Here is a 27662-nt window from a genome sequence, read left to right as displayed (position 1 = left end):
CCTGGGGTCCTCCCCTGTAACTTTTCCAACGCGGCTCAGTTTTTGCAGCGTGCCTTTAAGAACGCCTCTGTCTCTCTCTCCTTTCCTCCCTCCCCGCCTCTGAAGCGCTCCCCCCCCATTTTTTTTTTTAAAGTTGCATCCAAAATGTTTCCAGTCTTTTAAGAGAGATTTATTTTTTTTAAAAAAGGCTTCCTCTGAAGCATTGGAAACGCCTTCCCCCACCTTTTTTTTTTTTATTATTTGGAACGATTCTCTGATCTGCTCTGCTCGAGGTGAAATTGACTAACCGAGCGAGCGGGCGAAATTGCCCAGCCGAGCCGTGGCTGCTTGGCGCTAGATCAGCCCGGTTGGTTTGCCGGCTAGCCTGACAGAGGGCCCCGATCTAAAAGCCGGGGAAGGAAGAGAGAGAGAGGTGCGTTCCTTTTTCGGATAGGTGAGTGGCCCAGGCTTTTGGGGTGGGGGGGGGGGAAAGGAGATCGAGGCGTTCTCTTGGAAGAACTTCATCTCTGGCGGCTTAAAAAAAAAAGACACTTGTAAAAAGTCCTTTTTAAACAAAGTTTCTCTCTCCCCCCCCCCCACTCCCTTTTGTTTGTCTCCTTTCTCTCTCTCGCAGGTGATCCAAGAAGAAAGGTGAATATCTACCGAGGAGAAGAAGGCACGCACCGGGAGGGGAATTTTCCCCATCTCATTTTTTTTGGGGGGGAGGGGGGGAAAGCGACGATTTGTTCAGAACTGTCTTTCCCCTGTCTGTTTCCTCGGACTATTTGACGAACTTTGAGCTACCGGTTGGCTGTCTTTTTGGTTTCCTTTTATCGTTTACAATTATTATAGGGGGCTTTTGTTTGTTTGTTTGTTTGGCGGGTTTGTTTTTGCCCGGAGAAAGGACTTTTAAGAAAAAAAACCCCAACCCCAAAACCAACCCTTGCAAACGCCTGGCGATCGCGAGCTCGGCAGCATGGAAGTAACCACGGATCAGCCGCGTTGGGTCAGTCACCACCACCCGGCCGTTCTCAATGGACAACACCCGGATTCCCACCACCCGGGACTGGCTCATTCCTACATGGACCACACGCAATATCCTCTAGCCGAGGAAGTGGATGTACTTTTTAACATCGACGGACAAGGCAACCACGTCCCTTCCTACTACAGCAACTCGGTGAGAGCCACGGTGCAGCGGTACCCGCCGGCCCATCACGGTGAGTGCCCCAGAGACCCCCCCCCCGGAGATCTCTCCCCCTCCCCCCCTCCCAGGAGGCTAGATTGGACAACCGGTAGTAAGGCCCGGAAACAGTATCGTCTCAGTGGGTATGTCTGTCTTTCTCCCGCTGCTCTTCGGGGTCTTTCTAACTGCATTTTGCCAGTCCCCGCAGTGAAATCCAGTTGGAAAGTGCGCTGGCGGTGGATTGAAAGTGCATTGTTGAGCGTGTCTTTCTCCCGCTGCTCTTCGGGGTCTGTAAGGCTGTGATCTCACACACGCCAAATAATGCACTTTTAATTCACTTTCTAACTGCATTTTGCCAGTCCCCGCAGTAAAATCCAGTGGGAAAGTGCGCTGGCAGAGGATTGAAAGTGCATTGTTGAGCGTGTCTTTCTCCCGCTGCTCTTCAGGGTCTGTAAGGCTGTGACCACACACACTCGAGAATCCACTTTTAATCCACTTTCTAACTGCATTTTGCCAGTCCCCGCAGTGAAATCCAGTTGGAAAGTGCGCTGGCGGTGAATTGAAAGTGCATTGTTGAGCGTGTCTTTCTCCCGCTGCTCTTCGGGGTCTGTAAGGCTGTGACCACACACACTCAAGAATGCACTTTCAATCCACTTTTAATTCACTTTCCAATTGGATTTTGCCAGTTCCCGCAGTAAAACCCAGTTGGGAAGTGCACTGGAAGTGGGTTGAAAGTGCCATCTTCAGTGTGTGTGATCGCAGCCTGTGAATGCTATTAAACGACATCAGTACGACGGGGCCGCTCTGCCGAACTGCAAAATAGATTTGAATGCAGGGGAAAGGAGAAATCGACCAGTCCGGGGGCGAGGCTGCTTTTGAAATTGACACGAGAGGCTGGGTCGCGTTAGAGGCCCAGTTTCCTTCAGCCTCTGCCGGCTCGGAGTGAAATCGAAGCGCCTCAAGCCGGTTATCCCTGCGGTGTGTTTACTCGGGAGGCGAGGGCTGGGAGCTACGTTTTGGCCTCGATTTATTTTAAAGAGGAGTAGAGAAGGGCCCTTGTAAACGTGTCTCCCCCGGACCGAATTAAACAGCTCGCTCCGAATAGGCTTTGGAAGGCAGAGCTTCATTGAAACGGGGCTGGTGGTCTGAAGAAGAGAGAGTGTCCACGAAAGCTTATACCCTAGCCTAGAATAAAACTTTGTTGGTCTTAAAGGTGCCGCTGGATTCACTGATGGGCGCTTTCACACAAGCTAAATAATGCCGCTTCAATTCACTTCAGCCCCTGTTTGCATGGGGATCTTGTCCTTTCACCCAGTCCAATCCAGTTGCAAAGTGCATCGAAAGTGGGTTGAAAGTACACTATTTATCCTGTGTGAAAGCGATCAGTATTGCTTCTCACCAACACGGGTCCCTCGCCGGACTCGATCCTGAAAGCTGTTCGCTTGGGGAAACAGCAGCCGAGCTGACTGTGCTGAGTCAAACATGCTTACTCGGCAGGCAACGGAGCGGACTTCCGAGTCGGACATGTGCAAGCTACAACGGCTTGTCAAGCCGGAAAGACTCTGTCTCTGACCAGTTTCGCACTACTCTTTGAATCCTGGTTTAAGCTCTGTCCCCAAGCTGACGTTCTCCACTCAAATCAGAGAATCGTACAGTCATAAAGTTGGATTCTCTGATTCTAGGGTAGAATGTCGGTTTGGGGACAAAGTTAAACCAGAATTAAACCTGGTCTCTGTTCGCTCCACCGGGGGGGGGGGGGTACCACCCCCAGGACTCAGGCTAGCCTGGGAAGGGGGACCCGATCCGGGCGAAGGGAAACCCTTGACGCCGGTCGATTTCTGCAGGGGAATCGAACCCCCTGCCGAAAGGGTGATGCAAACACTGACTCGGGGTGTGTGTGTGAGAGGAGAGAGTTGGTCCCGCTGGGCTTGCTCCCCGGTCAATTTCAGCTGGATCGGGGCTCCCCTTGGAAAGCGCTTTAACACGGCTTGAGCGGGATCGCAGCCCTGTAAGACCCCCTGCCCCCCCCCCCCCAAAAAAAACCCTTTGCAAACCAGGAGTCGAGAACAGAGAGGGCCGCTGGGCGCCCCCCGGGAGAAGAAAAAACCTCCCACGTTTTTACTCGGAAGCAATTCCCTGGGAAACTCGCAGACTGGATCTCTCTTCCCAGCGCAGGCCTCGGCCAAACGTTTTCTCCAAACTTCCGGTTCTTGTAGAAACTCTTGGCCGGCCGGCCATTTCTTCCCCTCCCCGTCCCTCCACTCTCTCTGGCTGTCATTTCGACTTTTTAATACTAATAACAACACCAACCGGGGGGGATGGAGAAAAAAGAAACCACAATAGAGTCTTTTTTGGCATGGCTTTTGTAACCGCTCAATTAACTGTTCTGAAACGAGTAGGGGGAAAAAAAAACCCCCAACAACTTCGGATTGGGCAAGGAGGGCGGAATACGCAACCGTTCAGCAACAGGACTCCAAAAATAAAAAAAAGGTGTAATGAATTCGCCTCCGGGCTCTGAGGTGCCTCAAATTAAGTCTGTCAAAGGTGGGAAAGGAAAAAAAAAAACCCAGAAAGGATTGTCTCACACTGGGGATTTTTCCACCTGCGTGTGCGAATTTGTGCTTGTTCGTTGTGCCAGTAGGTTTTAAGGCCTACTGCGAAAAGGCCGCTTGCTAAAAGGTTAGCAAACTCGACAGGTTGTTTTCCCAGTCTCCCTTCGGAGAGAAACCAACTCCTCCCCTGAAATAATAAAGCAGGACATGTACAGAGATCCAAGTGGGCAGCAGTAGACAAGTCTCGCCTTTAAGACCGACGAAGTTTTATTCGCAATGTAAGTGAATGAAAAGAGGACACGGAAGCTGACATCCCGAACAAGACTTAGTCGGTCTTAAAGATGCCACTTGTCTATTGCTTCGTTCTAATAAAGTTGCGAACTTGGGGGGTTTTCTGTTTTGAAGGGGAAGACATCCCATGATGCAATTTTACTTGGCGGGTGGACGGGGGCGGGGGGGAGGTTGCCCGGTTCGATTTAGGATCGATCCAGGTGGGGTAGCCAAGTTGGGTTGAAGCCCTAGGAGGAAGGTGGCGTCCCCTTGGCGTCTCGAAGACCCACGAAGTTTCATTCTGGGGAGAACATTTGGCGGGAAACGCCCCAGGTGAGTCTGAAAGCGATAGAACCAAGCAGGAGTCCAGCAGTACCTTTAAGAATAAAACTTGGTTGGTCTTCAAGGGGATACTGGATTCCTGCTTTGTCCTTAAGGTCTCTGAAGAAGTCGGCGGGGACGCGGAAGCTTAGACCCAGAACTGATACTCCCTCTAAGCTGTGTGGAGTCTTGGGAGCAACACATTCTACTTGGTGAGCTACGGGCCTTCAAGTGGTGAGCTCCTGCGTCCATGAGTTTGCTCTGGGGCTATTTCCCCCCTGAGAGAAGACAAAAATGGGCGAGCCGGAGTCTAAAAAAACTGCGGCCTATGACTGCAATCACACGCATTTATAACGAATGCACTTTCAATCTATTTCCAGCGCACTTTCCAATTGGATTTTACTGCGTGGATTGGCAAAACCCAGGCGCAAAGTGCGCTGGAAGTGGATTGAAAGTGGGTTCTTTAGCGTGTGCGATCGCAGCCTCAACTCAGCTTAGAGGGGACACTGGGCCAGAACAGAATTTTGTTGGTCTTCGAGGTGCCAACGGGACTCCAGGCATTTAGTGTCGACTAGGGTCAACTAGCTATCTTTCTCCAAGCGAGGAGTCCCCTTTACTTCTGGAAGGAAAGCGCCGGCGGTGTTTGGGATCGTCCGCTTTGATGGGATCAGACTCACTGGGATAAAAGGGGGAAAAAAAAATCCACCCCCGTGGAAGAGTTCTGTTGGGCCAGAAAGCTTGGTTGGCTCGGGCAGAGGCCTTCGTTGATTGCTCCCTACAATTTTGTCAAATTAAAACTTAAAAAAAATAAATAAAAGGCAAGATGTGAGAGAGATGTTGACCAGGCCTAAAATAGGAAGAAAAAAAAATCAAAATCCATTTGGGGGAAGAGCATTTACAGTGCTCAGTTTAACTTGTTCTTGGCAAATCAGACACCCGGAATGGTTGAGGTGGCATCCAGTGTTTCCCTTAAGCTGAGTTAGTGTGAGCTAGCTCATAGTCTTTTAGCCTCCGGCTCACGCATTTTTGTCTCAGCTCAGGAAAAAAATGGCCGCCGAGCAAACTAATTTAGGCAGTACCTCACAACTTTCAGGCCAGTAGCTCACAAAGCAGAATTTTTGCTCACCAGATCCCACAACCTAGAGGGAGTACTGAGCAAACTCATGGAACTTTTAAGGCCAGTAGCTCACAAAGCAGAATTTTTGCTCACAAGACTTCACCACTTAGAGGGAACATGGGTATCCCCACATTTTTGAAGAAGGGAGCCACTGGGAGATTATTTTTCGGGGTGGGGAGCGGTTACTCCCCCAGTGGTAATAGTACGCTCAAGCTGTAGACTCACCCCGGTGAATTGAGCAAGCCGAATTCATTAGGTCTTGCCTGCCTCAGAAACCCTTGCAACATATTGCGACACATTGTTTATCCTGTTCTCTCTGCCCCCTCCCCCGCCCCCCCCCCCCGCAAATTGCGATACAACCCCGTTTGATCTGCCTGTCGAAGACTGAGGCTTAGGGCTTCCAGTTTTGCCTTTTCACACGTGCGGGTCGTAAAGGCCATCGCGTGTATTTAAACAAGACCCGCGCGCCCTTTTTTAAACGTTGCGTTCGTTTCTAGATTTACAAGATGATGCATGGGATGGAGAAAGTAGAGAAAGAAGTCCTTTTCTCCTTTCTCACAATACGAGGACTCGTGGGCATTCGATGAAATTGCTGAGCAGTCGGGTTAGAACGGATAAAAGGAAGTCCTTCTTCACCCCAAAGATGGTTAACACGGGGAATTCACTGCCACAGGAGGTGGCGGCGGCTACAAGCGTAGCCAGCTTCAAGAGGGGATTGGATAAACATATGGAGCAGAGGTCCATCATTGGCTATTAGCCACAGTGTGTGTGTGTGTGTATAATTTTTTGGGGCCACTGTGTAACACAGAGTGTTGGACTGAATGGGCCATTGGCCTGATCCAACATGGCTTCTTTTATGTTCTTATGTGACACAGAGTGCTGGACTGAATGGGCCATTGGCCTGATCCAACATGGCTTCTCTTATGTCCTTATGTGACACAGAGTGTTGGACTGGATGGGCCACTGGCCTGATCCAACATGGCTTCTCTTATGTCCTTATGTGACACAGAGTGTTGGACTGGATGGGCCACTGGCCTGATCCAACATGGCTTCTCTTATGTCCTTATGTGACACAGAGTGTTGGACTGGATGGGCCATTGGCCTGATCCAACATGGCTTCTCTTATGTTGGCAAAACAACGTCCTTGGCCTATCCCTGCAAGAGCGAACCTTCGCACCTGTCTGAAATATCGTGGGCCTTTTGGAAGGTCGTGTAGGAAAGTGGGGTGGGGTCGCTGGTGGCGGGGTCCTTCCTGGAAAATAAATCTGGAGTCTTATGCACGTCGACTGGGGAGTCAGCCTTATGGAACACAGCGGAACTTACTGTTGAGTAAAGCAGGAGTCCAGTGGCACCTTTAAGACCAACCAAGTTTTATTGAGAACGTCAGCTTTGGTGTGCTCTCTAAGCACACTTCTTCAGACGAGGCGATCAGGTATTGTGAAATACCTGAAAACTTACCTTCTCGATAAAAGTGGGTTGGTCTTAAAGGTACCCCTTGACTCTTGCTTTGTTCAACTGCTTCAGACCAACACGGCTGCCCGCTTGGATCTATCTGCTGTCGAGTAGACAGGCCTAGTCTTGAGCAGTGGAGCTCCGCAACCCAAGGTTGCGTTTCTGTTGACAGTGGCGGCCCCACGTAGAGATAGAATTGAATCCCCTTGAAGACTGACTGTTTTAGGGTCTCGTCCACCCCTTATTCTGAAGGTCAGGTCAGGGAAATTCGCAGGGCTTAGCACTAAAAATATTTTAAAATTATCCCTCATTTTATCCCTTGGAGAGCCAGTTTGGTGTAGTGGTGAAGTGTGCAAACTCTTACCTGGGAGAACCGGGTTTGATTCTCCACTCCTCCACTTGCACCTGCTGGCATGGTCTTGGGTCAGCTATAGCTCTGGCAGAGGTTGTCCTGGAAAGGGCAGCTGCCGTGAGAGCCCTCTCCAGCCCCACCTACCTCACAGGGTGTCTGTTGTGGGGGAGGAAGGTAAAGGAGATTGTGAGCCACTCTGAGACTCTTTGGAGTGGGGGGCGGGATATAAATCCAATATCTTCACCTACCTCACAGGGTGTCTGTTGTGGGGGAGGGGAAGGTAAAGGAGATTGTGAGCCTCTCTGAGACTCTTTGGAGTGGAGGGTGGGATATAAATCCAATATCTTCATCTACCTCACAGAGTGTCTGTTGTGGGGGAGGAAGGTAAAGGAGATTGTGAGCCGCTCTGAGACTCTTTGGAGTGGAGGGCGGGATATAAATCCAATATCTTCATCTACCTCACAGGGTGTCTGTTGTGGCGGAGGAAGGTAAAGGAGATTGTGAGCCCTTCTGAGACTCTTCGGAGTGGAGGGCGGGATATAAATCCAATACCACCTCCTCCTCCTCCTTCCAGAAGCCCGGGACAGCAGCCAGACAAGACAAAGGGGCGCTTTGGCACTTGCTAAATAATGCAGCTTCAGCCCACTTCAGTGACTGTTTGCAAGGGGGTCTTGCCATTTCACACAGCGAAATCCGATTTCAAAAGTGCCCTGAAAGTGGTTTGAAAGTGCATGATTTTGGTACGCGTGAAAATTCCATCGGGTGTCCAGTCCCTAACCCTAAATAGAAGCAATCCAAGGAGGCCCGTCTCATGGGCTATGAAGAGTCTTCCGGGTCGCAGCCAGGCCTCTCTCAACCCCTCCCTTCAAGGGAAACAAAAAACTGTCATGCATCTGAGATGCCCTCGATTTCTCGACACGCGTGTTTTAGGATCGGTGGAAACCAAACTGTGTCCCTCTGAATCCCAGTCTGCAAAAGGCCGCACCAACGAATGAGAGCCTTGCTTTGGGGGAGGGGGCATGGAGGAAGTGAAAGATCCTTTCAGCCTGCGTCTCTACCGAGGCTTGCTCGGAAGTAAGGTCGCGCTCGCCTGGGTTTGCTTTCGAGTAAGAGATGTAAGGCCCCGTTTTTGGATTGGGTGGTTGCTGGCTGGCGAAGCAGGCCAACCCAACCCCCCCCTCCCCAAATCTCCTACGTGTGTGTGTGTGTGTGTGTGTGTGTGTGAAATAGACAGAAAATCAGACCAGGAGGTGGGGGAAGGTAACTTAGACTGCGATCCCACACTGTCAATAATGCACTTTCAATCCACTTCCAACGCCCTTTCCAAATGGATTTGACTACGTGGACCGGCAAATTCCGGCTGTAAAGCGCATTGAGAGTGGATGGAAAGTGCATTATTTAGCGCGTCTGATCGCAGCCTCTGTGGAGCTACCGTAAAGAGCCGGACCTTTTTTTTGGCTCGGTGTCTTGATCGGAGCAGTGCGATCCTCTACAACAGGGGTGGCCTGTTTTGCCTACAACTCCCATCAGCCCCAGCCGTTGGCCATGCTGGCTGGGGCTGATGGGAGTTGTAGGCAAAAAAACAACAACATCTGGCGAGCTACCGTTGGCCAGCGCTGCTCTACAAAGTGAGGGCAGATCCCGGTGGGCGGCCGCGTGGGGCTGAAGCAACAGAACCAAGTAGGGGTTCGGCGGCACCTTTAAGACCCAAGAAGGTATTACCCAGAATGGAAACTTTTCGTGTGCTAAAATGGCACGAGAAAATATAGAGAAAGTGGGCAGTGAGTTATGGGTTATGGGTCATGGGAATGGGTTTTTTTTTTTTTAGCAGATTAAAAGAGTCACAAGGCGGGGGTGGGGTCTGGCGTTTGTTAGTTTGTGTTAACTGGGCTTCCCTTCTGAATCCAACTTTGCTGGGTCTTCAAGGTGCGGCTTGACTCTGGCTTTGCTCTACCGCTTCGGGCCAAGGCGGCTGCCCAACTGGATCGGTCGCCGTAGAGCAAAGCAGGAGTCGAGTTTCACCTTGAAGACCAGCAAGGTTCGAGTCAGCACGGCAGCTTTCGTGGGCTCTGAGAAGACTGCAGATGTATACCCCGCCCTTCTCTTGGAATCAAAGCCTCAGAGCCGCTCACAATCTCCAATATCTTCCTCCCCCCCCCCCCCATAACAGACACCCGGTGAGGTGGGTGGGGCTGAGAGGGCTCCCACAGCAGCTGCCCTTTCAAGGACAACCTCTGCCAGAGCTATGGCTGCCCCGAGGCCATTCCGGCAGCTGCAAGTGGAGGAGTGGGGAATCAAACCCGGTTCTCCCAGATAAGAGTCCGCGCACTTCACCACTATACCAAACTGGCTCTCTAAGTATACTTCATCAGACCAGGCGGTGAGGCGACTGATTCCAATGCATTCAAACCCCCAGTCAGTCGACAAATGATCGCACTGCTTTTTTTTTTTTTTTAAAGAGGCAGAGATGACTTGGAGTTTAAACCCCTTTTATCTCTTTAGCGCCTGATCCCGTTTAATGAGCCGGGCTTTGCGCGCCGCTTCCGCGTCGGTTCCTTTCAAACGCAACCTCTGGGCTTTAGCAGGGTTTTTCCAAAGCGGAAGGGCCGCCGGCCTTTGCTTACTCGCGGGGAGACCTTACAAAGGCAAGGGCGAAGGCTGCTAAGCAAACCGCGCCCCCTTTACGCGCAGTCCTTCCGTGCGCTTCCAAGGAAGCCCCGGCTGAATTAGGTCACCCGCCCACCTGTATTGTTGTTGCTAGGAGCCAGCCAGTTTAGAACAGATTTTTTAAAAAAACAACAACAAACTTTCCAGCTCTCCAGAATTCTTCATTAGGCGGGATTAAAAAAAAATAGAGATGGTTGGAGAAAGAGAGAGAGAAAGAAAGAGAGAAATAGAATGAGAGAGAGAGAGCGACAGAGAGAGAGAAAGAAAGAGACAGAGAGAGAGAGAGAAAGAGAGAAAAAGAGAGATAGAGAGCGAAAGAGAGAGCGAAAGAGAGAGAGAGAAAGAGAGAGAGAAAGAAAGAGACAGAGAGAGAGAGAAAGAGAGAGAGAGCGCGAAAGAGAGAAAGAGAGAGAGAGATAGAGAAAGAAAGAGAGAGAGAGAAAGAGAGAGAGAGCGCGAAAGAGAGAAAGAGAGAGAGAGATAGAGAAAGAAAGAGAGAGAGAGAAAGAGAGAGAGAGCGCGAAAGAGAGAAAGAGAGAGAGAGATAGAGAAAGAAAGAGAGAGAGAGAAAGAGAGAGAGAGCGCGAAAGAGAGAGAGATAGAGAAAGAAAGAGACAGAGAGAGAGAGAAAGAGAGAGAGAGCGCGAAAGAGAGAAAGAGAGAGAGAGATAGAGAAAGAAAGAGAGAGAGAGAAAGAGAGAGAGAGCGCGAAAGAGAGAGAGATAGAGAAAGAAAGAGACAGAGAGAGAGAGAAAGAGAGAGAGAGAGAGAGCGAAAGAGAGAAAAAGAGAGAGAGAAAGAAAGAGACAGAGAGAGAGAGGGAGAGAAAAGTAGTTGATTTGAGGATATCAGCGAAGCAATTTGGGGTTTGGTCAGAAGTTAGCTTCTTGCTTTAAACTGGAGTCATTCCGGGGATTTAAAACCCCCTTCATGGGAAGGGCAGTTCCTTCCAAGTCAGCGTTTTTTACTGGGAGGCAGTGTTCCCTCTAAGCTGCGGAATCTTATAAGCAAAAATTCTACTCTGTGAGCTGCCGGCATTGAAAGTGGCGAGCTCCTACATCAAGGAGTGTGCTCGGGGGCTCCTCCTTCCTGAGCTAAGACAAAAAGGTGTGAGCTGGAGGCTAAAAAGCTGTGAGCGGGCTCACACGAACTCACCTTGGAGGGAACGCTGCTCAGAGGTAAAGCCAGTGGCCCTCGAACCGGCCTATTGGGCTCGGGTCCCCTGGCGTTGCGTCTGTGTAGACATAACTTAGGTCGTGGGACTCCCAACGCGAGCCGTCCCCCGGCTTCGATGCAAACTTAAAACTATTTTTAAGATCGACCGGAGCAGCTTTGGCAATTCTCGAGGCTTCAAAAGCTGGGTTCAGGGGGAAAGGCAGCGGCTTAAATGGGCGAGGGATCCTCTTTGAAAGGAGGCGATCCCGCAATGTGTGCAGCAGACGGCTGCGCCTGAGACGAAAAGGAAGGGGGGGGGGAGTTATTGCTGACTTTTGGTTTTGGTCACTTTCCTTTTGTACTTTTGAGCCAGTTTGGTGTAGTGCAGGGGTGGCCAACGGTAGCTCTCCAGATGTTTTTTGCCTACGACTCCCATCAGCCCCAGCCAGCATGACCAAATGGCTGGGGCTGATGGGAGTCATAGGCAAAAAACATCTGGAGAGCTACCGTTGGCCGTCCCTGGTGTAGTGGTTAAGTGCGCGGACTCTTGTCTGGGTTTGATTCCCCACTCCTCCACTTGCATCTGCTGGAATGGCCTTGGGTCAGCCATAGCCCTCCCTCGCAGAGTTGTCCTTGAAAGGGCAGCTGCTGTAAGAGCTCTCTCAGCCCCATCTACCTCACAGGGTGTTTGTTGGTGGGGGGGGGGGGCGGAAGGTAAAGGAGATTGTGACTGCTCTGAGACTCTGAGATTCAGAGTACAGGGCGGGATATAAAGCCAATATCATCATCAGCTTCAGGAACGCAGTTCTGAGGAATCGATGTAGGATTCGGTATTGTGTGCATGTGTGTTATGCGGCATCAAATTGCTCCCAGCCTATAGGGGCACTGGGAGTAAGTATCCTCCAAAACTGTTGCTCAGATCTTGCAAACTGAGAACCATGGTGAACGTATGAACACATGAAGCTGCCTTATACTGAGTCAGACCCTGGGTCCATCAAAGTCAATATTGTCTCCTCAGACTGGCAGCAGCTCTCCAGGGTCTCAAGCTGAGGTTTTTCACACCCATTTGCCTGGACCCTTTTTAGTCGGAGATGCTGGGGATTGAACTGGGGTCCTTCTGCTTACCAAGTAGATGCTCTACCACTGAGCCACCATTCCTCCCCACCTTCACAAGGTGGTTTCCTTGGACTAGTCAAACCATCTCAGGTTGTCTCTTCATCTTCTCCTGCTGCTCTCAGCTTTTCCTGGTGTCATGGACTAGGTATTCAGCCGTTGTGTTTACTCAAGAGCAAGGCTTGATTCCGGGCAGGTTTTTACTAGGAAGGAGGCCCCACTGACTAGACAGGACCTTATTTGGTGTGTTGTGATGTGAAGATTTTAACCTTTTATTGTATTTTATGAGTGTTTTGATGTACACCGCCCCTGAACCCTGTCCTACGGGGGAGGGTGGGCTAAAAACAGAATTAGATAGAATAAATAAATAAGATGAAGTGGTTTTGAACTGGGATTTGGATCTGGATTGTGAGCGGAAGTTAATACTTGTGAGCAGAAGTTAGTCTGAGCTATTCTAATAGACTACGTCATTCTAATGAGTCTGGGATCTAGAAGTTAAAAGGTTTTTCCTTCTTGAGACCGGCTTTTATTCCACACACTTTCTGTTTATAAATAGCACACATTTATTTGAATGCGATGTATACACCTTCCCTGAAGCTTTAGTTGACAATAACACCACAACAGTATATGCTGGAAGAAAACATAAAATATTCCAGCATATGTATTGTTGACTGATTACTTTAGTTAGAAGAGCTTAAGAGGTCAGCCTCTGAGATGTAGGGGGTAGGGAGTTGGAATAAGTTCTGGGCAATCCAGATTTGAATCTTACTTTACTCTGGAAACTTACAGGGTGACCTTACACAGGTCAGTCTCACACTCTCGGCCTAATCTACCTAACAGGGTTGTTGTCAGGTTTGAAATAGAGAAGAGGAAAATGTTAGAAGCCACTGTGGTTCTTTGTGGGAGAGAAAAGTAGGGTACACAATGAAGGAAAGGGGGGGACCTTGATCATAAACTATATTGACTGCCTTGTATTCTGTTCCATCTATTGCAGGGGTGGCCAACAGTAGCTCTCCAGATGTTTTTTGCCAATGGCTGGGGCTGATGGGAGTTGTAGGCAAGAAACATCTGGAGAGCTACCGTTGGCCACCCTTGCTGTATTGGATGGAGAGTTGCTGCCAAATATGTAAAGCAGACTCAAATCCAAAGCAAGGTAAACGCTCAACCCGCAAGATTCTCCTTCCTCCGCAGTGACTGACGCACCAAATTGCCCAATGTTGAAAAACTGGTGCTAGCCAAAGACCGACTATCAAGACGTGTAGGGCAACACTGTGTATTTCAAGACATCATCTGGAGGGTAGACATTTGAAATGCTAGTTTCTCCATTCTCTGGCCTTCTTTCTGTTGAGAGCCGGGGCATTTAGGATGGGGATGTTGGTGAAGAAGCTATAGATGGTGTCAACAGGATCAAGGCTGACCCTAGACTGTCTGGTGCTCTAGGCAAGGCTAACTTTTGGTGCCCTCCTCCTGCACTGAAAACATCACTGAGTCACATGGGGGGGCACCCGATTCAGAGCCCCCAGAAGACGCCGGCGCCCTAGGCAATTGCCTAGTTTGCCTAGTGGCAGAGCCGGCCCTGAACTGGATTCCTGTGGCACTTTCAAGGCTGGTAAGGTTTTATTCCAGCATATACTGTTGTGGGCTAGAAACTGCTTTGTCAGATGCAGTGAGCAATCACCTCAATAACCACTATGCCTCGGATGAGGTAGTCCTTGGTCCCTGAGAGGACAAAATATCATTAGGTGCCACGAGACTTCTCTTTATCTCTGCTACAATCCACAAACAAGGTCACCCTGTTTGGAATGAAAGAATCAAGACGATTCTTTAGAGTCCAGAGTATTTGTATAAACAGGTTGGGGAAACGGTGACTTCAAAGCAGTCCCATCACAGAAAGGCCTAGAGCTGGTAGTTGTCCTGAATGTCTTCTTTCTGGTTCCAGTCCTAAACAGAGTTTCACCCTTCTAAGCCCACTGACATTGATGGATGTGGAAAGGTACAGCACTGATGAGGACTGCACCTAGAAGGTTCCACATCTAGAAGGGTTTTTTTTGCATCTAGGAGGTTCCATATTCAGGTTCTTTGCATCTAGAACAGGGGTGGCCAAACTTGCTTAACCTAAGAGCCACATAGAATAAATGTCAGATGTTTGAGAGCCACAAGACATGCACAGCAGTTGTTAGAAAGTCACAAGGAAGGAAGGGGGGCAAATAGATGGGGGGGGGGGAGGGAGGGAGAGTGGAAAGAAAGCAACTTTAACTTTGAATGAATTCTCTAAGCTTCTAGCCGGCTTTGCAAAGAGATTTAAAGAGACTTTAATGCCTTTTCCAAGCCAGCCAATGGGGCAGTGCGGACTTCCGAGAGTCACACAATATGTGTGAAAGAACCACATGTGGCTCCCGAGCCACAGTTTGACCACCCCTGATGTAGAAGGTTCCATATTCAGGTTCTTTGCATCTAGAAGGTTCCACATTCAGGTTCTTTGCATCTAGAAGGTTCCACATTCAGGTTCTTTGCATCTAGAAGGTTCCACATTCAGGTTCTTTGCATCTAGAAGGTTCCACATTCAGGTTCTTTGCATCTAGGAGGTTCCACATTTAGGTTCTTTGCATCTAGAAGGTTCCACATTCAGGTTCTTTGCATCTAGGAGGTTCCACATTCAGGTTCTTTGCATCTAGGAGGTTCCACATTCAGGTTCTTTGCATCTAGAAGGTTCCACATTCAGGTTCTTTGCATCTAGGAGGTTCCGCATTCAGGTTCTTTGCATCTAGAAGGTTCCACATTCAGGTTCTTTGCATCTAGAAAGTTCCACATTCATTCTTTGATAACTCCTGTGGGGGAAAAAAGAGGACCAGGTCCTAGACAATATGAAAGATCTCCACCTGAGACCCTGGAGAGCTGTTGCCAGTTAGACCAGGCAAGACCGACCATGATAGACCAGTGGTCCGACTTAGTAGAAGGCAGTTTCTTGGGAATACTCAATTAGAGATTGAAGTTTTGCTGTGGGGCCCACTCACAGAGGCAAACTACGTGGCTCCCCAGAACTGCTGAACTCCAAAGGGTCTGGTTTTCACATAGTTGGAACTACTACCTCGAGTAGGAACTACACAGAGGCACCGTGGCAGCTTTGCAGTTGCTTGCTACACTGTGGTGCAGGGGACATGAACGGAACCCCCTCTGAGCTCTCTTGGTTGTCCGTGGCACAGCTGTTGAGAGGAGGGTGTGAAGAAGAGGGAAGGAGCAACCATTGGAAAAGGACACCGCGGATTGTGATCATTTAATGTTATCTTGCAAGGGCTATGATTCAGCCAAAGTTAAAGCACATTTATGCCCCCCCACCTGAGAAATTTCTAAGTTTGGGTGCTATTTTAGTGTATTGGTTACGTGTGCAGACTCTTATCTGGAAGAACCAGGTCTGATTCCCCACTCCTCCACTTACAGCTGCTGGAATGGCCTTGGGTCAGCCAGAGCTATCGCAGGAGCCCCACCCACCTCACAGGGTGTCTGTTGTGGGGGGAGAAGATATAGCAGATTGTAAGCTGCTCTGAGTCTCTGATTCAGAGAGAAGGGTGGGGTATAAATTTGCAGTCTTCTTCATCTTCTTCTCCTTCCTTCTTCTAGAAGGCAACTAACTGGGATCTGCTTGTCTTTTGTCCCAGCAGGTAGCCAGGTGTGCCGTCCACCCCTGCTGCACGGTTCGCTCCCTTGGCTGGATGGGAGCAAAGCCCTGGGAAGCCACCACAGCGCCTCCCCTTGGAACCTGAGCCCCTTCTCCAAAACTCCCATCCACCACAGCTCGCCCGGACCTCTCTCCGTGTACCCGCCGGCGTCCTCCTCCACTTTGTCTACGGGCCACTCTAGCCCACACCTGTTCACCTTCCCGCCCACCCCTCCCAAAGATGTCTCCCCGGATCCCTCCATCTCCACCCCGGGTTCCACCGGATCCAGCCGGCAAGAGGAGAAGGAGTGTATTAAGTACCAGGTGTCTTTGGCCGACACGATGAAGCTGGAGACCTCTCACTCGCGGACCAGCATGTCTTCGTTAGGAGCGGCTTCGTCCTCCGCTCACCACCCGATCACCACCTACCCTTCCTATGTCCCCGAATACGGCTCTGGACTCTTCCCCCCTAGCAGCTTGCTAGGGGGATCGCCGACCGGATTCGGGTGCAAATCCAGACCGAAAGCACGTTCCAGCACAGGTAAGGTCTTGAATGGATTTGTGATGTGTTCCTCTTAGGCTGGGGGTGGGGGCAAGTAAATAATCAATATCGGTGGTGGAGGTGGAAAGGGCCATCAAATTGCAGTCAATCTATGATCACCAGTGTGGGGTTTTCAAGGCACGAGATGTCCAGAGGTGGTTTGCCAATGTCTGCCTCTGCGTAGCAACCCTGGGATTCCTTGCGGGACTCACTTCCAAATACTGACCAGCAGGGCTGTTTTTTTGTAGCAAGGACACCTTTGCCTATTAGGCCACACCCCTTTTATGTAGCCAGTCCTCCAAGAGCTTACAGTAGGCCCTGTACGAAGAGCCCTGTAAGGAATTCCAGCAGGACCTCCTTTGCATATTAGGCCACAGCCCCCTGATGTAGCCAATCCTCCTGGAGCTCTCAGTAGGCCCTATATGAAGAGCCCTGTAAGGAATTCTAGCAGGACCTCCTTTGCCTATTAGGCCACACCCCCCTGATGTAGCCAATCCTCCTGGAGCTTCCAGCAGGCCCTGTACGAAGAGCCCTGTAAGGAATTCTAGCAGGACCTCTTTTGCCTATTAGGCCACACCCCCCTGATGTAGCCAATCCTCCTGGAGCTTACAGTAGGCCCTGTACGAAGAGCCCTGTAAGGAATTCTAGCAGGAGCTCCTTTGCATATTAGGCCACAGCCCCCTTATGTAGCGAATCCTCCAAGAGCTTACAGCAGGCCCTGTATGAAGAGCCCTGTAAGGAATTCTAGCAGGACCTCCTTTGCCTATTAGGCCACACACCCCTGATGTAGCCAATCCTCCTGGAGCTTACAGTAGGCCCTGTACGAAGAGCCCTGTATGGCCTTGGAGGATTGGCTACATCAGGGGTGTGCGGCCCAGGGCTGGAATTCTAGCAGCAGCTCCTTTGCATATTAGGCCTCACACCCCTGATGTAGCCAAGCCTCCAAGAGCTTACAAAAAGGAGCCTTGGAGGATTGGCTACATCGGGGGAGTGTGTGTGGCTCAATCTGCAAAGGAGCTCCTGCTAGAATTCCACCCCTGACTGTACAGTCTTTTAGCAAGATCGGAGCAGCTGAAACTGAACCGGGGCTTCCGGAGCGTCTCCCAGCCTGGCGTCAACCAGACTGTGGGCTTAGCTTGAACAATGCTGCGGTGTGTCATGTGCTCCCAGGACGTTCACGGCACTGGTGTGTGGGAGGCCATTTTCTTCCTCCAGAGATGCTCTCTGGATTTGACTGGTACCTGTCTGGAGGAAATGGTTTCCTGACAGCAGTTGCTTTCTCAGGGTAACAGGAGGCGGTGGGGGGGTGGGGGAAGGAAGTTGGGTGGGACGGTGGCTCAGTGGCAGAGCATCCGCTTGGAAAGCAGAAGGTCCCAAGTTCAATCCCCGGCATCGCCCACTAAAAAGGCTCCAGGCAAGTAAGCGTGAAAAACCTCAGCTTTAGACTCTGCCAGTCTGAGTAGGCAATACTGACTTTGATGGACCGAGGGGCTGATTCAGTAGAAGGCAGCTTCATATGTTCATATATATATGTTCATATGTACCCCTGAGGAATGGCAGTAATGCTAGGCATGCAGAAACTCTTTTGCATTTTAGGCCACACCCCCTGATGTAGCCAATCCTCCTGGAGCTCACAGGGCTCTTCTCACAGGGCCTCCTGTAAGTTCCAGGAAGATTGGCTACATCAGGGGGTATGGTCTAAAATGCAAAGGAGTCACTTTCTCAGGGTAACAGGGGTGGGTGGGGGGGGGGGGGGAGAAGTTAGCCCTGAGTAATGGCAGTAATCCTAGGGAGGTATACATAGAGGTACACACCATTTATGAGATTTACGGTCAAGCCAATGAGTTTGAGCAACAATTCAGTTTCTTAAAAAGTGTGCATAAAAATCTCTCTCTTTCCTCACCCCCACCCGGGGCTTTTATTTTATTTTTTGTAGCAGGAGCTCCTTTGCCTATTAGGCCACACCCCCTTGATGTAACCAATCCACCTGGAGCTTACAGTAGGCCCTGTACAAAGAGCCCTGTAAGAAATTCTAGCAGGACCTCCTTTGCCTATTAGGCCACACACCCCTGATGTAGCCAATCCTCCTGGAGCTCTCAGTAGGCCCTGTACGAAGAGCCCTATAAGGAATTCTAGCAGGACCTCCTTTGCCTATTAGGCCACACCCCCCTGATGTAGCCAATCCTCCTGGAGCTCTCAGTAGCCCCTGTACGAAGAGCCCTGTAAGGAATTCTAGCAGGACCTCCTTTGCCTATTAGGCCACACACCCCTGTTGTAGCCATCCTCCTGGAGCTTACAGTAGGCCATGTACGAAGAGCCCTGTAAGCTCTTGGAGGATGGGCTACATCGGGGGGGTGTGGCCTAATATCCAAAGGAGTCCCTGCTACCCCCCCCCCCCCAAAAAGCCCTGCCCCCACCCCATTTTTAGAAAGTACAAAGTGTCACTCATTCAAGTTGTTTTCAGTTTCTTATAGGCAAGGGCGGAATTCTAGCAGGGGGCTCCTTTGCATATTAGGCCACACTCTCCTGATGTAGCCAATCCTCCAAGAGCTCACAAGGCTCTGTTTTGTAAGCTCTTGGAGGATTGGCTACATCAGGAGTGTGTGGCCTAATATGCAAAGGAGCCCCCGCAAGAATTCCACCCCTGCTTATAGGCTCTTCCTTTCTGTCCCTGTTTTATTTAGCTAAATGGGAGGCAAGGCCTGATTTCAATCTAAACATCAGCTTCAGGGACCCCTGAGTGTCTCCCCCTCCCCCCTCATGTCCAATGAGCCAGGCATCTTCAAGGGAGGGGATAAAGCAAAAGTCGACCTAGTTGCACAAATGGCGTGATATTGCGACTTGGCTTGCACTCCATGACGTGTTCCCCACTGGTTCGTGTCATGTATGATGCACGTACATGGCAGGAAGTTCTAGTTAATCGTGGCTTCCCCTGGCATGTACACACTCAGCGCAACAGCTCTGAGTCTGTCCATCACACTGGAGCGGTTATTGGTAGGACCTTTCCAGGGTGATTCTGTGCCTTTAAAAGCAGCTTGGTGTCAAAACCCAGCAGTCAGGTGGTCATGTTGGAATGTTTGGAAAAGGCACGCCTGGTGATTTCTGCTCTTAAAGGCACAGGGTGAGTCAGGCTGACATAATGTTTTAGCCAGTTGACAACAGTCACACACAGCTTTGCGTAGATGGGACAGGACCAGTGTTTCTTCTAAGCTGTGGAGCCTTGTGAGCAGAAATTCTCCTTTGTGAACTACTGGCATTAACGTTGTGAGCTCCTGCATTCATTAGTTTGCTCTAGGACCGTTTTTCCTGAGCCGAGACAAAAAAATGTGTGAGCCAGAGACTAAAAAATTGTAAGCTAGCTCACACCAACTCAGCTTAGAGGGAACACTGGATAGGACCGATACTCCCTTTAAGCTGTGGGGTCCTGTGAGCAAAAATTCTACTTCGTGAGCTGCTGGCATTAAAGTTATGAGCTTCTGCATCAATGAGTCTGCTCTGGGGCCATTTTTTTCCTGAGCTAAGACAAAAATGTGTGAGCCGGAGGCTAAAAAACTGTGAGCTAGCTCACTCTAACTCAGCTTAGAGGGAACACTGGATAGGACACTTTGATGTGTGTGTTTAGTCGAGTGAGTTCGGTCAAGCAGTTGTAATTTTACAGCACTTCATAGATCACAAATAAATCTGACATGCGATGGTGGATGGAGTGCCAGACCAGGATCTAGGAGATCCAGGTGCAAGTTCCATCTGGGACTGATCACACTATCTCAGCCTAACTGACCTTGATAAACATCTGGAACAGAGGTCCATGAGTGGGTATTAGACACAAGGTATAGATTGAACACTATTATGTCTGGGGCAGTGATGCTCTGTATTTTTGGTGCTTGAGGGGGCAAGGGGGGGGGCTTCTGGAATTCTAGTCGCACTTGTGGGCCTCCTGATGGCACCTGGGTTTTGGCCATTGTGACACAGAATGTGGGACTGGACGGGCCATTGGCCTGATTCAACATGGCTTCTCTTATTTTCTTATATCTGGGGCAGTGATGCTTTGTAGTCTTGATGCTTGGGGTGCAACAGTAGGTTGGCTTCTGGAGTTCTGGCCTCACTTGTCAACCTCCTGATGGCACCTGGGTGTTGGCTACCGTGTGACACAGTGTGTTGGACTGGATGGGCCATTGGCCCGATCCAACATGGCTTCTCTTATGTTTTTATGGCCTCACTGGTGGATCTCCTGATGGCACCTGGGTGTTAGCCACAGTGTGACACAGAGTATTGGACTGGATGAGCCATTGGCCTGATCCAACATGGCTTCTCTGATGTTCTTATGACCTCACATGGTTGTAGCGAGTATAAAATGGAGGAGAAGGATGTCAGTTGTGTTGGGTCCACATTGGGGATAAAGGCAGGGTAGAAAGGAAGGAAGCAAACAAACAAATAGAAAAAACCCTTTGAGAGTCCTAACTGAACGTCGACTGTGGGGTGACATGATAGAGGTTTACAAGATTCTGCATGGATGGGGAAGGTAGAAAAAGAAGTACTCTTCTCCCTTTCTCACAATACAAGAACTCGTGGACATTCAATGAAATTGCTGAGCAGTTGGGTTAGAACAGATCAAAGGAAGTCCTTCTTCACTCAAAGGTGGATTAACACATGGAATTCACTGCCACAGGAGGTGGTGGCGCCTATAACACTAGCCAGCTTCAAGAGGGGAATGGTTAAGCATATGGAGACGTCCATCAGTGGCTATTAGCCACAGCTTATTGTTGGAACTCTCTATCTTGGGCAGTGATGCTCTGTATTCTGGGTGCTTTGGGGGGTGCACAGTGGAAGGGCTTCTAGCCCCACTGGTGGACTTCAGCTGGCACTTGGGTTTTTTTGGCCACTGTGTGAGACAGAGTGTTGGACTGGATGGGCCATTGACCTGATCCAACATGGCTTCTCTTATGTTCTTATGTGACACAGAGTGCTGGATTGGATGGGCCATCGGCCTGATCCAACATGGCTTCTCTTGTGTTCTTATGTGACACGGAGTGTTGGACTGGATGGGCCATTGGCTTGATCCAACATGGCTTCTCTTATGTGTGACACAGAGTGTTGGACTGGATGGGCCACTGGCCTGATCCAACATGGCTTCTCTTATGTTCTTATGTGACACAGAGTGTTGGACTGGATGGGCCATTGGCCTGACCCAACATGGCTTCTCTTATGTGTGACACAGAGTGTTGGACTGGATGGGCCACTGGCCTGATCCAACATGGCTTCTCTTATGTATTCTTGTATGTGGTGTGGACAGGCGGATGGTTGCATTGTCACAGTGTCTCTTCAAAAGTGTTTTGATGTGCTTTTTTCAGGGTTTAGGTGTCTGATGTGCCCTTCCTTTTTAAGTTTAGGAACGAAACCAGTTCATGGGGTTGTTTTTTAGCTGCATAGCCTCCTTCTTAACCCATTTGCCTAACTCTAGAAAGTTTTCCTCTTTTTCTTTTTTTGCAGCAATTGCTTAGTAACTTGAAAATTTCTGGAGAGTGAACTAAAGGGCCATGTGGTATTGTGCAGGGGAGGGCACACCACAAAACCCCAAATGTGTTCCGGAAATATTATTTATTGGTTCAGTGACTTCCCTATTTGAAGGAAATGTAAATGGTTACAGCTGCGCATGCTTCTGCCACTCAGAGGTTTCTCCACGTTTCCTTCCCAATTCTCCACGTTTCCTTCCCAAACTGGAGAGCCAGTCTGGTGTAATGGTGAAGTGTGCGGACTCTTATCTGGGAGAACCGGGTTTGATTCCCCACTCCTCCACTTGCAGCTGCTGGAATGGCCTTGGATCAGCCATAGCCCTGGCAGAGGCTGTCCTTGAAAGGGCAGCTGCTGTGAGAGCCCTCTCCAGCCCCACCCACCTCACAGGGTGTTTGTTGTGGGGGAGGAAGGTAAAGGAGATTGTGAGCCGCTCTGAGACTCTTCGGAGTGGAGGGTGGGATATAAATCCAATATCTCCATCTACCTCATAGGGCGTCTGTTGTGGGGGGGGGGGGGGGTAAACGAGATTGTGAGCTGCTCTGAGACTCTTCGGAGTGGAGGGCAGGATATAAATCCAATATCTCCATCTACCTCACAGGGTGTCTGTTGTGGGGGGGAGGAAGGTAAAGGAGATTGTGAGCTGCTCTGAGACTCTTCAGAGTGGAGGGCAGGATATAAATCCAATATCTTCATCTACCTCATAGGGTGTCTGTTGTGGGGGGGGGGGGAGGTAAAGGAGCTTGTGAGCTGCTGTGAGACTCTTCGGAGTGGCGGGCCACGGGCGGGATATAAATCCAATATCTTCTTCTTCTCCTCATCTTCTCGTACCCCAAGAGCCAGTTTAAGTTTGGAAAAAGAGAAAATAATAATAATTAAAAAAAAACATTTGGGAAAACAGAGGGGTTTTGTTTAGACTGCCAAACCAGGCCTTGTCTCTTAAACATTACAAGCTTGGCAGAGACGGTAATCCAAATCCCAAGGATTAGAAAATAAATTATCACGCTGTTAGGTGAACTCTTCTGAAAGGGTCACAATCCAGGGTGGAATGAACGGGTGTGGTTGGGTGCAGAACTTTGCTCAGAAGTAAATTTTGCCCTGTTCAATGGGAATTGCTCCAGTGTATATTTAACAGTCTTAAGAGTCAGTCTGGTGCAGTGGTTAAGTGCACGGACTCTTATCTGGGAGAACTGGGTTTAGTTCCCCACTCCTCCACTTGCAGCTGCTGGAATGGCCTTGGGTCAGCCATAGTTCTGGCAGAGCTGCTATAAGAGCTCTCTCAGCCCCACCCACCTCACAGGGTGTCTGTTGTGGGGTAGAAAGATAAAGGCGATTGTGAGCAGCTCTGCGATTCAGATCGTAGGTTGGGATATAAATCCAATTCCTTCTTCTTCCTCCTCTTAAAACAAAACCCAAGAATTTGTGATCAGAATTGTAATGCGCTTGGTGGCTTGAAAGTATTTTTAGGGTACAAGAAAAGGGCTGTTCCTGCCCCCCCCCAGCTGCTGGCAACCAATGTTCTCTCTAAGCTGCAGAGTCTTGTGAGCAAAAATTTTACTTTGTAAGCTCCTGGTATTCAAGCTGTGAGCTGCTGCCTCAATGAGCGTGCTCTGAGCTGGAGGCTAAAAATCTGTGAGCTAGCTCACGCCAACTCAGATTAGAGGGAACACTGCTGGCAACTTGTAAGCGGTGGCCTGGGTACTGTTTCGCACCCCCGATCGCAACTGGGCTGCTTTGAAAGCCGGTTCTGCAATGCTGTTCTGCAACACGACCGACTACCCAATCAACGCCTTCAGCAGCACACTGTTTGCACGCACCAGAGAGACCTGGCCGAGTCAAAATTCTTCCTCTTTCCCTCCCCCTCTTTTGAGGCATCGGTAAGCAGAGGAACCCAGCCTATGGAGGGATCAGTTGTCAGGGGTTCCCCCCCCCCCTTTCTTTTTCTTTCCAGGGCGACATTTATTCTGACTGTCTGAGCAGGGACTGTCTCTATTTAGCTGATATGTTTTAGCTAATCCAATTATTTTCAGACTGCCGCACGCGACAGTTACATTGTTTATCCAGCGCCAGGAACTTTAATAGAGTCCGGATGCGGTTAACAGTGACAAAAAGAGAGAGAGAGAAAGAGAGAGGTAGGCTTAGAATGGGCTGTTTCTGTACATGCAAGCAGACTGGTTGGGGGGGGGGAGAAGAAAGGGAAAAGAGGGAGGGAGGAAACAGAAGAGAAATCCAACGCCACTCCCTTCTCGCTCCTTCTCAGGGCCACTTTTCTGGCTGGAAAAGGCACCTGTGTCTTACAGGTTAGGGAAGGAGAAACAGTTTGGCCATTTTGGAGCATAGGGCTGCCCTAAGTCCTTAACAAAGTCCTTTTCTCCCTTTCTCGCAATACAAGAACTCCTGGGCACTCCATGAAATTGCTGAGCGGTTGAGTTAGAACGGGTGAAAGAAAGTCCACCCAAAAGGGTGATTAACACACGGAATTCCCTGCCACAGGAGGTGGTGGCAGCTATGTTCATAGATGGCTTCAAGAGGGGTTTAGATAAACCTATGGAGCAGAGGTCCATCCGTGGCCATTAGCGACGGGTTATCGATGGAACTCTCTGTCTGGGGCAGTGATGCTCTGCATTCTTAGTGCTTGGGGGAGGGTTTCTAATGTCCTGGCCCCACTGATGGACCTCCTAATGGCATCTGTTTTTTTGGCCACTGTGTGACACGAACTGGATGGGCCATTGGCCTGATCCAACATGGCTTCTCTTGTGTTCTCATGTGACACAGAGTGTTGGACTGGATGGGCCATTGGCCTGATGCAACATGGCTTCTCTTATGTTCTCATGTGACACAGAGAGTTGAACTGGATGGGCCACTGTGCTGATCCAACATGGCTCCTCTTATGTTCTTATGTGACACAGAGTGTTGGACTGGATGGGCCATTGGCCTGATCCAACATGGGTTCTCTTATGTTCTTATGTGACACAGAGTGTTGGACTGGATGGGCCATTGGCCTGATCCAACATGGCTTCTCTTATGTTCTCATGTGACACAGAGAGTTGAACTGGATGGGCCATTGGCCTGATCCAACATGGCTTCTCTTATGTTCTTATGTGACACAGAGTGTTGCACTGGATGGGCCATTGGCCTGATCCAACATGGCTTCTCTTATGTTCTTATGTGACACAGAGTGTTGCACTGGATGGGCCATTGGCCTGATCCAACATGGCTTCTCTTGTGTTCTCATGTGACACAGAGTGTTGGACTGGATGGGCCATTGGCCTGATCCAACATGGCTTCTCTTATGTTCTTATGTGACACAGAGTGTTGGACTGGATGGGCCATTGGCCTGATCCAACTTGGCTTCTCTTATGTTCTCATGTGACACAGAGTGTTGGACTGGATGGGCCATTGGTCTGATCCAACATGGCTTCTCTTCTGTTCTTAACAATGGCAGGTGTCCACCAGGGTTCATGGGTTTTACGATGGAGCTGCAAAACTCAAGCTCTGGCCTGAACCCTGGGTGGGCCGTTTGGGAGACTGACAAGATACTGGATGCAAGGCTGTGATTGATGGGTTCTTCTCAGGTGCCTGGAAAGGCCTTTGACTGGAGGTGTGCATGTGGCAGAAGAACAGCTAGTCTTTTGCCCAGAGATTTGCACAAATTGGGGTTCCCTGAGGCTGATAATCTCAAACGCTCTCAATGAGACAAAACTGAGTTCTACTGAAATCCACGAGAAGAGAAAATAGGGGATTTCAATTAGTAGGGACACTTCACTAAATTTTGATCTTTAATTCCCATCTAGCCCCGGGGTGGCCAAACTGCTGCTTGGGAGCCACGTGTGGTTCTTTCACACACATAGTGTGGCTCTTGAAGCCTCCACATTCCCATCAGCCAGCTTGGTGGACATTTTCCCAAACTTGGTGGACTTGGTGGACACTTTGCCAAACCAGCCAGCGGCTTGGATTTAAAGTTTAAAGCAGCAATTTAAAGGTGCTTTCTTTCCACCTCTCCCTTCCTCCTTCACCCCATCTATTTCCTTCCTCCCTCCCTCCCTCCCGTCTGATGTGTATTTTGTGTGGCTCTTACTTCAAGCAAATTGGGTCACTTCTGATCTAGCCCTTCCTAGAGAAGCTGCATAGCCTTCTAGGGAAGAGCCAGTGTGTTGTGGTGGTTTAAAATGGTTGGCCTAGGATCTGGGAGGCCTAGGACTGAATCCCCTCCTGTGCTATGGAATCTCTCTGGATGACCTTGGGCCAGTCACACCTTTTCAACCTACCTCACAGGGTTGTTTTGAGAAAAAAATGGAGGAGAGGAGAACTATGTTAGCTGTCTTCAGGGCTTTTTTTGGTAGCAGGGACTCCTTTGCATATTAGGTCACCCCCCTTCCCCCTATGTAGCCAATCCTCCAAGAGCTTACAGGGCTCTTCGTACAGGGCCTACTGTAAGCATCAGGAGGATTGGCTACATCAGGGGTGTGTGGCCTAATAGGCAAAGGAGGTTCTGCTAGAATTCCTTACAGGGCTCTTCGTACAGGGCCTGCTGTAAGCTCCAGGAGGATTGGCTACATCAGGGGGGGGGGTGGCCTAATAGGCAAAGGAGGTCCTGCTAGAATTCCTTACAAGGCTCTTCGTACAGGGCCTGCTGTAAGCTCCAGGAGTATTGGCTACATCAGGAGGGTGTGGCCTAATATGCAAAGGAGGTCCTGCTAGAATTCCTTACAGGGCTCTTCGTACAGGGCCTGCTGAGAGCTCCAGGAGGATTGGCTGCATCAGAGGGGTGTGGCCAAATAGGCAAAGGAGGTCCTGCTAGAATTCCTTACAGGTCTCTTAGTACAGGGCCTGCTGTAAGCTCCAGGAGGATTGGCTACATCAGGGGTGTGTGGCCTAATAGGCAAAGGAGGTCCTGCTAGAATTCCTTACAGGGCTCTTAGTACAGGGCCTGCTGTAAGCTCCAGGAGTATTGGCTACATCAGGAGGGTGTGGCCTAATATGCAAAGGAGGTCCTGCTAGAATTCCTTACAGGACTCTTCGTACAGGGCCTGCTGGAAGCTCCAGGAGGATTGGCTACATCAGGGGTGTGTGGCCTAATAGGCAAAGGAGCTCCTGCTAGAATTCCACCCCTGGAACTAACGCTGCTGCTCATCGTGATGGAAAGCTTCCCCCCTTACTGGGGCTGTTGCATCTGTTACATGCATGCGAACTGCAGACAGAGCTCTGGCAGCTTCAGGTTTTTTCTGGCACAGAAGTGAAGCCATTGGAGAAGCTGATGTTTATTTTCTGGATTGCCAAGGTAGCTGTGAAAAGCCCAAGGGCTCTGCTGTGAGAATAACTAGCAACCCCTGACCTTAAACAGGCCTAGGTCCACCACTGTAATTGCCAAGAGTTGTAGCAGTTGGAGAGGGGGAAGATCTTAGTGGGTCTGGCTCTTATTCATCTTGGTTGCAAAAGTTTAGGGGCCAGTGGCTCACTGGTAGAGCATCTGCTCAGCATGCAGAAGGTCCCAGGTTCAATCCCTAGCATCTCCAGTTAAGAGCATAAGAGAGCATAAGAGATGCCATGTTGGATCAGACCAATGGCTCATCCAGTCCAACACTCTGTGTCACACAGTGGCCAAAAAACCAGGTGCCATCAGGAGGTCCATCAGTGGGGCCAGGACACTTGAAGCCCTCCCACCGTTGCCTCCTTAAGCACCAAGGATATAGAACATCACTGCCCCAGACAGAGAGTTCCAGCAATACCCTGTGGCCGATAGCCACTGATGGACCTCTGCTCCGGGTGCTTATAGTTGAAAAGTACCAGTCAGTAG

General features: G+C 49.9%; 1 protein-coding gene across 4 annotated transcripts in view; it reads left to right on the top strand.

Annotated features, from left to right (window-relative positions):
- The first annotated feature begins 932 nt into the window (after positions 1-932).
- Positions 933-27662, top strand: part of GATA3 (GATA binding protein 3) — a 71086-nt gene continuing 44356 nt past the window's right edge. For 3 of the 4 annotated variants that reach the window (XM_060245963.1, XM_060245962.1, XM_060245965.1), the window contains exons 1-2: positions 933-1196; positions 15818-16357. In XM_060245963.1, the coding sequence (XP_060101946.1) occupies positions 956-1196; positions 15818-16357 (781 nt within the window). In that variant the 5' untranslated portion in view covers positions 933-955. Of the gene's footprint in view, positions 1201-15817; positions 16358-27662 lie in introns of all 4 variants that reach the window. The other variant, XM_060245964.1, reaches the window with a different exon arrangement.

Source organism: Heteronotia binoei, chromosome 8 (genome assembly GCF_032191835.1).
Source record: "Heteronotia binoei isolate CCM8104 ecotype False Entrance Well chromosome 8, APGP_CSIRO_Hbin_v1, whole genome shotgun sequence".
NCBI classification, from domain to species: domain Eukaryota; kingdom Metazoa; phylum Chordata; class Lepidosauria; order Squamata; family Gekkonidae; genus Heteronotia; species Heteronotia binoei.
This window is presented reverse-complemented; position numbering and strand designations above follow the sequence as displayed.